The 11,409-nt window shown below is 36.1% G+C and overlaps 1 protein-coding gene across 1 annotated transcript in view; it reads left to right on the top strand.

Annotated features, from left to right (window-relative positions):
- LOC142230669 (cytokine receptor-like) overlaps positions 1–10,320 on the top strand; it is a 186,323-nt gene extending 176,003 nt beyond the window's left edge. The window contains exon 14 of the mRNA XM_075301306.1: positions 6,889–10,320. Coding sequence (XP_075157421.1) covers positions 6,889–7,233 — 345 coding nt within the window. The 3' untranslated portion in view covers positions 7,234–10,320. The remainder of the gene's footprint in view (positions 1–6,888) is intronic.
- Positions 10,321–11,409: the final 1,089 nt, after the last annotated feature.

Here is an 11,409-nt window from a genome sequence, read left to right on the forward strand (position 1 = left end):
AGCGGTTGGTGATTCGGTAGAATACGTTTTTATGGAGATTACCACAGGGATTAGGAAAATTCTTATAGGTTGCATATATCGACCAAAAAACACGGTTGATATACAGCCCCTTTTAGAGGTTCTCGAAAGTGAAACTCTGGGTTTTAATGATGTTATATTGGCAGGCGATTTTAATTCGAACATTCTTGTAGACTCTTCCTTGTTAGATAAAATGCTGACTTTGAGTCTCGTTACTACTAACAATGTGTATCCCACACACTTCTCTTCATCAGGTTCCAGCACACTCTTGGATTTCCTACACATGAAAAGGTGGGAACTTACAATTATACGTATCGGGATTATCGGAGTATTGACTACACGGACCTGCAAGATAGGATCAATTCGGTCAGCTGGGACAATATTTACACCTTTAGCACTGTGGATCAGCAACTGGAATTCCTGCAGGGTAATATTGTGCGTATATATGATGAGACCATCCCTATCAGGAATAGAAGAACAAAGTCTAACCATAGACCTTGGTTTAACTCCACAATTAAGTCTTGTATTAGGGAGAGGGATATTGCGTATTCCAGATGGAAAAGATTTAGGACACCTGAGCTCCTTCAGGAATATCGTTCGTCAAGGAATAGGGTCAATAGCTACATTAAAGCGGCCAAGGTTCAGTATTACGCCGGGAAATTTCATAGGGCAGTAGACTCGAGAAGTAAATGGGGGGTTATACGGGATATAAGTGTTGGTAAGTCCAGGTATATTTCTCAGCACTGCGGAGATCTTGATGAACTTAACAAGGCCTTCGTTAATGTTCCGACCATACCAATTGATGTTTCCTTTTATGGTAATAGTAATAGAACAGCGGACGATTCTGATATTTATGGCTCTTTTGAATTTCGATGTGTCTCATATGATGAGGTGGTTATTAGCTTCTCCAAAGTGAAGTCTAACGCCGTCGGTCTTGATGGTATTGATCCAAAATTTATTAGGATCATACTTCCAACGATTTTGCCTTTTGTTACCCATTTTTTTAATACGATTTTAACCACAAGTATGTACCCCACTATGTGGAAACATGCGAAAATCATTCCGGTTCCTAAATCTAATTTGGATTTCCGTCCCATATCTATACTCAGCTACTTGTCTAAGGTTTTCGAGAAGATATTGCACTCTCAGATGTCAGAATATCTTCACCGGGAGTCACTGTTGACTGGTAGGCAGTCTGGGTTTCGCCCGGACCATAGTTGCATCACTGCCCTGGCGGAGGTTTCAGAATCGTTGAGAGGAGATATTGATGACAACAAAGTTGGATTTCTTGTACTTTTGGACCACTCAAAAGCGTTTGATTCTGTTGATCATCAAAATCTGGCCATGAAATTGAGACGTTTCTTTAAATTCTCATCAACCGCATTGGACCTGATTACGTCGTACCTTAAGGACAGGATTCAAACAGTTTATAGTGGAGGCGATAGATCGGGACCTCTACCTGTATATAGGGGTGTACCACAGGGGTCCATTATAGGTCCGTTATTATTTTCACTATATGCCAACGATCTCCCCCTACAATTAGAGCATTGCAAGACTGTCATGTATGCTGATGACGTCCAGGTTTTCCTGAGCGGCAATGTTGGCAGTATCAGGGACACTGTAGAAAAGCTTAACTATGATCTTAACCGTGTATTTAATTGGGCGAAGGCTAACGGATTATTGCTGAACCCTACTAAATCGAAATGCCTTATAATACACAGGAACAAGCATTTCCACCCACATGCGCCGGATATTATTATAAATGGTCAGAAGGTAGATGTTGTCACCAGAGCGAAGAATTTAGGAGTAATTTTCAATAGTTCACTTAGTTGGACAGATCATGTCAATTCTGCTGCGGGCCAGACTTATGCTAGGTTAAGAGCGCTGTGGTTTAGCCATTCCTATACGCCACTGAACGTACGAATTCTCTTGGCGAAAACTTTACTAGTACCAGGACTGATTTATGGCTGTGAACTTTTTGCTAATTGTGACTCGGGGAGTCTACGGAGGTTAAATGTTGCCTTCAATAGCATCATCCGTTATGTGTATGGACTGAATAGGCGACAACGGGTCGCACATCTAGCGAATTCTCTGTATGGATTCAGTTTTCAGACTCTCCTCAATTCAAAGGCTTTGATATTTTTGCAGAAACTTATAGTAAAACGGACACCGGATAACTTGTATTACAAATTGAGATTCGCAAGATCAAGCAGAGGAAGAGAAATAATACCATTTAGGCGTCGATGTCTTGTTTCCGAATGGCATTTCTTTATCAGTACAATACGTCTTTGGAACACATCACCGAGCAACATACAAAGCATCAGCAACCCCTTTATTTTTAAAAAGCGAATACTACAATTGTATCGGAATTAATTTACATCTATCTTGTCCTTCATAAACTTCTATTTACATACTATCACGTCTTTGCATTTAAATGTTAAATTTTTCTTCGATATTATTATAAATACTAAAAACATATTACTTTTCAAAAATTATTTATTATATAAATTATTAATATTTAAAAGAAATGTTTTTCCTCAATTTTTTTTTGTTTATAAAATTTCCCATAATATTGTTACGTTTTTATAGTGAGGCGTGTTTAATAACCCGATAATTAAAACACAGTCCTTTTCAAATAACGACAATCTACAATTTATTAGTTTAACTGATGGCTTCACTTATTTGCTCTACGATGTGTACTGTATAAACTTTAGCTTACGACTGACTTGACTGCACCCTCCGCCAGGGGCTTATATACCGTGATTTGACGATTTCGAAAATTCTGGATAGTCTGGCCTACAACCATCTAGAACTATCTTGTTACAATTTATCTAACACCACATATTCAACTGGTTATCTTCATTGCCTACAGCCATCTGGAATATTCTATCGGCGTTATTTTACAGGTGATATGGCACACATACTTTTAGGCTTATGCTAATAATCTAGTGCATTCTACTAGATTAGGTAGATGTCGTGCAGGCATAAAACAAAAGGCGTTACTTTTACAATGAACGATTGGAAACACAAAAGATGTTTAAGAAAGTACTAGAAAATAAAGAAATGACTCTAACAAGTTATGACGTAATTTTATCGTTACAATTTGAAATTTAAATTAACGTAAACTAATTTAAATAAACTTAAATCTAGAAATATCACATTCGTAACACTGCCTCCCGCTTAAGCCTGTTCGTCCCGAATAGGCACAGAACCCGTTCCGTATGGAGCCAAACGTTCCAGGTGAACGACTTTCATCTTTGACCTTGGGCTGTCGTCTTTTTGAATGCGGTATACAACATCATTGATCTTCTTGATGACTTTATATGGGCCTTCCCACTGTGTTTGTAGTTTAGGACATAATCCTTTCTTTCGTTGCGGGTTGAATAGCAGAACCAGTTGTCCTTCACTAAAGCCCTCAGTGTTTGCTGCACGATCATATCTCGCCTTCATTCTGTTGCTAACCATTTTTATTTTGTTTCGCACTGATTCGTGAACTTTACCAAATGTGTTTGGTATGTCGTTACTGGTTTCTTCCATGGCGAGCTCATTGGGTGTAGCGCCAAATATCAAATCTCCGGGCAACTTCAATTCCGTTCCGAATAGGACCTTGGCCTGTGTTCGTGACGTAGAATCATGTATGGCTGATCTATACGGCAGCAAAAACTTTGGTATATGATCGTCCCAGTCTCGTTGGCCGTTATCCACCACCTTTCGAAGATGTTCTTCCAGAGTGCGATTAAACCTTTCTACCATGCCATCAGACTGCGGATGCAATGGCGTGGTCCTTGTTTCCTTGATACCAAGGGAGTCACACATCTCTTTGAATATGGCCGATTCAAAATTTCTTCCTTGGTCTGAGTGTATCTCGGTCGGCACACCGTAGCGACATATCCAGTTCTTGTCGACTACATCTACAATCGTCTTCGCCTCTTGGTTAGGAATGGCATAAACTTCTGGCCACTTGCTGAAGTAGTCCATGACCACAAGGACATATCGATTTCCAGAATCACTTACTGGGAAAGGCCCTGCAACGTCCATTGCTATTCTTTCAAAAGGCGCTCCTGGCCTATACTCTTGCATAAGACCTCTACTTTTTCGTCTTGGCCCTTTCGCCTTTATGCACTTCTCACAATTTGCTACCCATTCAGCAATTGATTTCTGGCATCCAACCCAGTAGAATCCTTGCTTCACTTTCTCGGCTGTTTTGGTTATTCCTAAGTGACCTCCACTAGGTCCATTGTGGCACGATTATCAAGTTGCGGCTATTCTTGCCATCTTCACTTTCCCACTTACGTTGTAGGGTTCCGTTGACCAGACATAGACTGTCCCATTGAGCCCAGTATGATTTCATAAGTGGGCTTTCGGCTGCGATGTCTTTCTTACTGGGTTTCTTATCTTCTTCTTTCGCCGAAATAATTTTTCTCAGAATGGGATCTTTACGTTGCTCTGTTGACCAGTCTGTGCCAGATTCGATGTGTAACTGCCTGACATTTACAACTGTCTCCTTTGGTTCAGCCTTCGAGTAGCGTGTGCTTTCTACATTGAAATGCCGTCGTGTCAAGGCTTGATCAATAACTTGTTTGCCACATTTTCTATTATCCGCAAAATTTAAATTTGAGTCGCTTGGCTTTGTGGTCGCCTTCTTATGATTATTGTTTAATGGAGATGGCGAGATTGACCCCGACGTTTTACGCCACGCTTTACATTCCCGGGATAGATGTCCAGCCTTATCACAGTTATAGCATTTTATTCTAGATGTATTTGCCTGCTGCTTCATTTCTTGCATTATCTGCCTTAGAGCCTCTTTTACCAATTCAATGACCGATTGCGTTTCTTCACACTGGGTCTCTACTCTGCATACTTTGTGAATTTGAGGCCGTGCAAACAATCTCGCAGTTTCTTGTGCATGTGCAAATGTTACTGTTTCTGCGAATGTAGCCTTTTGTGACGCATATGTTGCACATTTTATATCAGGGTCTCTAATTCCATTCACAAAGGTCTCGATCTTGATGCGGTCCACAAGTGGATGACTTTCTCCTGGATATGTCAAAAGCACCAACCGCTCAACCTCTGTTGCAAAGTCTTGTAGAGTCTCATTTGACTTCTGGACTCTTCCTCTTAATTCCATTCTGAAGATGTCTTGCTTATGTTCTCCGCCGTACTTACGTTGAAGTGCCGCTATTACTTCATTATAATTATTTCTAGAGGCAGCGGGAATGCTTTGTATCACGTCAGCGGCATTGCCCTTTAATGCCAATAGAAGTTCAATTGCTTTGTCGTTGTCGTTCCACAAATTTCTACAAGCAACCATTTCGAATTGGAATTTGAAGACATCAAATGAAGTTGAGCCATCGAAAACAGGAGGTTTGGTTTTTGAGCCCTCGATAACGCGCACTGGTCCACCTTTAATTTCCAGCTCTGACATTTTTCTTTCAATGTGTAGAAACTTCTCATCATGAACCATAATTTTCTCATTTGGCTTTCGATATGGTCCACACGTTTTTCCATGCCTTCAGCAATTTGTTGAAGATTCTCACTTAGAATTCTAGAATTTTCGTCCATCTTTTTTGAATTTTCGTCGAATTTTTCTTCCAATTTTCTAGAATTCTCTTGCATTTTTAGAGAATTTTCTTCCATCATTTTTCTAGAATTCTCTTGCATTTTTAGAGAATTTTCTTCCATCATTTTGCTCAAAATATTGACCATCGATGTGTAATCAACAACATTAGAAGCTACAGATGGAGTTTTCAAGGCGCTGGCTACTACTGATTCGTCAAGATCTTCCTTATAATCGAACTCATGTGTTTCGATATCAATACTGCGCCGCTCGAACTCTTCCAGTAGTCGCTTTTGTAATTGAGCCTTGTTTCCTGTAGTCGACTGCCCCATTTTGCTCAATTCCTTTTTCAAGTCTTCCACTCGGAGCTGATTAAACTTCATTGTAGATTTTTTTCGTTATTTCACTTCCGACACCAATTGTTACGTTTTTATAGTGAGGCGTGTTTAATAACCCGATAATTAAAACACAGTCCTTTTCAAATAACGACAATCTACAATTTATTAGTTTAACTGATGGCTTCACTTATTTGCTCTACGATGTGTACTGTATAAACTTTAGCTTACGACTGACTTGACTGCACCCTCCGCCAGGGGCTTATATACCGTGATTTGACGATTTCGAAAATTCTGGATAGTCTGGCCTACAACCATCTAGAACTATCTTGTTACAATTTATCTAACACCACATATTCAACTGGTTATCTTCATTGCCTACAGCCATCTGGAATATTCTATCGGCGTTATTTCACAGGTGATATGGCACACATACTTTTAGGCTTATGCTAATAATCTAGTGCATTCTACTAGATTAGGTAGATGTCGTGCAGGCATAAAACAAAAGGCGTTACTTTTACAATGAACGATTGGAAACACAAAAGATGTTTAAGAAAGTACTAGAAAATAAAGAAATGACTCTAACAAGTTATGACGTAATTTTATCGTTACAATTTGAAATTTAAATTAACGTAAACTAATTTAAATAAACTTAAATCTAGAAATATCACATTCGTAACAATATGAATTATTGTAATCCTAATTAAGATGGATATTATTTCAACTATTGAAATCTGCACTATAATTATAAGACATTGTCTTGCTGTGTAGAAATATACAAATAAATAAATAAATAAAATAAATAAAAAATAAAAAAATTTCAAAGCATCATTATTACAAGACATGTATAATAGGCCTTTAGTGGCTTCCTTTATATTGATGGCTTATTAAAATAAAAAAATGAAAGGAATATTAAATGTAATGATCTAACTAACATTCTATTGTTGTATTAATTACATCCTTAATTTCTCCTTTTAGTTTCAGCCTCAGATCCACCATCCACCTGCTGTAGCAACATCACAAAATGGATACACCACTCTAGAAGCCCTAAGCAAAATGTCCGAGGAAACGACACAAAACTTAACATCACCCCAGTCAGCTAATTCACATCAACTTGATCCAAATAGCACTGCAACAGCACAAACATCACCTGTAATAAGAGATTTAGAAGAAATTGAACATCACCATAACAAAGAGGTGATACCAACGGAAGTCACCCACCAAGCAAACACGAATAGTAATACAATCGGCGGTTATGTGACCCAGCAACAATTGGCCAATTTTGGCAACAATGTAGCTCTAGCTAAAGAATTGAATACCTAATTTGGGAACAAAGAATTTATCATTAGATACAGTTGTAGGGCTGTAAGAATGTCATATTAATAGATAGGTGAGAGAAGTTTATGTGGCTATATCGGTTTCCAGTCAATGATACCAGAATGTGCCAATTGCCTATCGCAACTAGAAAAATTTTTGTTATTAATTTAACTGTAAAAATAATTGTTGAATGTTCCAATTGCGATTGGAGTCGAAGTTATGGTATCTCAATAACACGATATTCGAAATACATATACATACATAAGTTATACTCAAAAGAATACCTTTGAAGTTTGCTGAAGCATTAGCGAATTTGCTGAAAAAGGGAAAGCAACTGTTGACTGCTAAATATGGTTAGTACAATATGCTGCTAACTAAGCTCAAAAATTATAATATGGGCATCATGTTGAAAACTAATCTAGGGTTATGTATAACAGGAACCATAACGTTTGCCAATTGAATTATGAATTTTACTGATATTAATAGCAGACTAATGCCCTATTTTCCTACCACATTCGAAAGCTTTCTTCCGTATTCCAAACGAAAGCAAAATTAATTTTGGTTCTTCTATTTCGAAAGGAAAGTCGCTTCATATTTTCTTAGGATTTGAACTTATAGAATATGTGTCCAGAAAAAAAGCAAAAACATGTTTAAAATTTGAACTAATTCTAAAGCAAAAAAACAACAACACTGGTTCAATGCATTCTCATACAGACGAAACGAACTTTCAAAAATAGAAAAACCTAAATTGATACGAATTCGAACTACTGCTTTACTTTAGAATGGATTTTCGTATGTTATACAGGAACAGGGCATTTCGTTTTGGGTGTATTTCGAAACTTCGTTCCAATATTAGCAAAACTCTAGGATAGTCAATACACTGAGACATTTACGACCCTTTCTTATTATTGCCATTTATATTTATTGTTATGAAATTAATTGAGACAATGGAATTGTTCTCTTCATAATTAAGTTACATACATATACAAGCATACACATTGATGATATTTTCTGCACAAAATGAAACAAAAAATGCATTTATAATTAAGATATGCATATAATATACACCCTTAGCGGCCGGACTTTGTGGTTCTTGCTAAATAGAAGAGTCGTGGTTACATTTTTTTGCAGTGATTACGTTTATGATTGACACTTTCGGGGAAAAAAATTGGAAATGTTCAATACTCGAATTTTTAAAATTTTGAAATTATGGAATTATGTAATACGGCGTTCTCAATGTTTTCTCTTTATAAAGGCCGGTATGCACCTCTAGCGAAAAATTTCATTCCCATAAGAAATGCATTGCTATTTATGCTAACGAAATTTTCGGTAGCGTTCAATTTCGTAAGCTGGTACGCACCTCTAATGAAAATAACAGGGTTGTCAAAAGCATATTTTGGCAGCAAACATTTAATTTATTACAATCATTGTGTGCGTACAAGTTTTAGAAGGTCTGTAAATAATAAACAATTTATTTGAGGAATATTTGGAACATATATTAAAAATTTTTAAAAGCGATTAGCTGGTTTAAAGTTTGTTGTACACAGCCCTGTTTTTTTGTTGTAGACTTAAATAAATTTTTGCTACCGAAAATTTCGCTAGAGGTGCATACCGGCCTTAAGCATTTCAAAACGAGTCGTTTCCCCCATACAAAAACACAAGTTTTCCTCAAAAACTCATCAATTTTAGAATGTGAACCCCCCTAACGAGAATTAACGTACAAATCAGTAAATTGTCATTACAAAAAAGGTGTGGGTGTATAGAATTTTATATGCTTTTATAATATTTGGTGTTTCATCAAGAGAACAAAGGAAAGAAAATAAATTAAAGCCAATTTAAAAAATCACTCATTTGCAGACTAAAAAGATATTAATTAAAAATGTAATCATTTTCAATAATTTTCTTAATCGTCTTTATATTGCAATTTGTAATAATCAACTTTTTGATTGGATTTTATTCTGCGAACTGGGATGTGGAATATTAAAACCTGACACTATATTGACATCCGCAACTAAAGGCAAAAGGAATCTCGACTGAAATATATCCGCCGATTAGTCAAAAAATATATATTAAATTTTTTCCATTTTCAGCAAAAAAATTATTCACCTAAATTAATTCAAAAATACATCACTCTAAAAATTTAGTAAAAATTATGCACAACTGAAATGAAAACAAGTAAATTTAATTTGATATTTTTGTACAATTAATCTTATAGCCGTCCAGATACTTTAAATATATATGCATGAGACATTACGCCACCGCACCCAGTGGCGAAAATTTAGTTTCAGACGTCACCGGCAAATTTCATTCTCTGCATGGGACCTATTACAGTTTCCACCCAACACTATAAAATTTTTTAGCGATGGTTCAGCTCCTGCCAGGAAGACTGGTGACATTTCACAGTGTTTTAAAGCTTCTCTAAGAGGTTTCTTCAAAGGCACCTTCTTACTCTTTTGATGAGAAAATCTATGAACACAACCATATCGACTCTTGTTGTAGGAGAGCCTACAAGTACATATTTCGTAGGATTGGAATCTACTGTTTTTACGTAATATTACACAGCATGACTGGTTATAATACAAATAAATACACAACCACTGCAAAGTCAATGAATAATTTCTCACGATCGCCGATAGCAAACATATTAGAGCCACCAATAGCTATACATTTCCTCACAACATCTAATAAGGAACAAGTGCCAAATGCCGCCAACGCCGAAAATACGTTAAGTCATCTTCCATTGGTTTTACATGGTAGATAATTTGGGGTTCTTAACCATTTATCGGCAAAACTGTAGGATCATAATATCATAGATATGATGGTTAATCTCTAATATAATTTAGAATCTATTATTATTTATTTATGGAATAATGCGAATATTTGTTGTAACAAAATTTATTTAATTTACTTTATGTGTAAATATGTACCTAGACTTAATATTAGTATTTAAGTAATATATTTGTTGTCATAATTTTTTCTAAGAACACTTAACGAGTCTTTTACTCCAAAATTTTTAAAGTGTTATATATATTGTAATATTTTGAAACGTTAATAATACACAAACATATATAATAAAAACAAAATGAAAATCAATGAATCCTTTTTTTTGGAAACTTCCAACGGAAATTTTCATTTTTTTTCTTAATAGGTTATATATTCCAACCCCTAAAACTTTAGGGTTAAAGTGGCAGCACTATTCATTTCAGGCTCACTTAGACTATTCAGATAATTGTGATACCACATCAACTAAAATTACCTATTACGAGGGCAGTTCGGAAACTTCTTAGCCTAGCACAAAAAGCGCGGTATAAAAAGAAAAAAGTTAAGTGCTTTGGAAACTTCCATCTCTGTTATGAGATGTTATGAGATCATTTGGTATTAAATGATCGACGAATAAAAATGCGTGAAATTGCTAATATCATGGACATCTCAAATGATCGAGTGCATTTAATTTTGCATGAAGAACTACAGATAAAAAAGCTTTCTGCAAGATGGATGCCGCATTTGTTAACAGTCGATCAAAAACGCATAAGAATGAATATTTTTCAAGCTTGTTTGGATCGTTTTAAGCGAAATAAAATGGATTTTAAGCGTCGTTTCATAACTGTTGATGAGACATGGATCCACCACTATACTCCAGAGACAAAAGAACAATCCAAATAATGGACTGAAGCTAGAAGAAGTGCCCCAAAGAAGGCAAAAACAATTCAATTGGCTGGTAAGGTTATGGCAACGGTTTTTGGGACTTCAAAGGTAAAACAATAAATTGAGAGTACTATTTCAACCTTTTGGATCAATTAAATGTACAAATTCGAGAAAAACGTCCTGGCTTACAACACAAAAAAATAATTTTTCGTCAAGACAACGCACCAGCGCACAAGAGTGTTTTAACAATGGCTAAAATCAACGAATTAAAGTACGAGTTGCTTGACCACCCACCTTATTCTCCTGATTTAGCTCCCAGTGACTTTTACTTGTTCCCAAATCTAAAAAAAATCCTTGCTGACAAACGTTTTACCTCAAATGAAGATGCAATTACAGTTGTAAACCACTATTTTGAAGACCTTGAGGAAAACTATTTTAATCAAGGGATAGAATTGCTAGAAAAGCGTTAGACTAAGTGTATTGAAGTTTCAGGAGATTATATTGAAAAATAAAAATATTTCTGAAAAACTAACTATT

Source organism: Haematobia irritans, chromosome 3, assembly GCF_050003625.1.
Source record: "Haematobia irritans isolate KBUSLIRL chromosome 3, ASM5000362v1, whole genome shotgun sequence".
NCBI lineage: Eukaryota > Metazoa > Arthropoda > Insecta > Diptera > Muscidae > Haematobia > Haematobia irritans.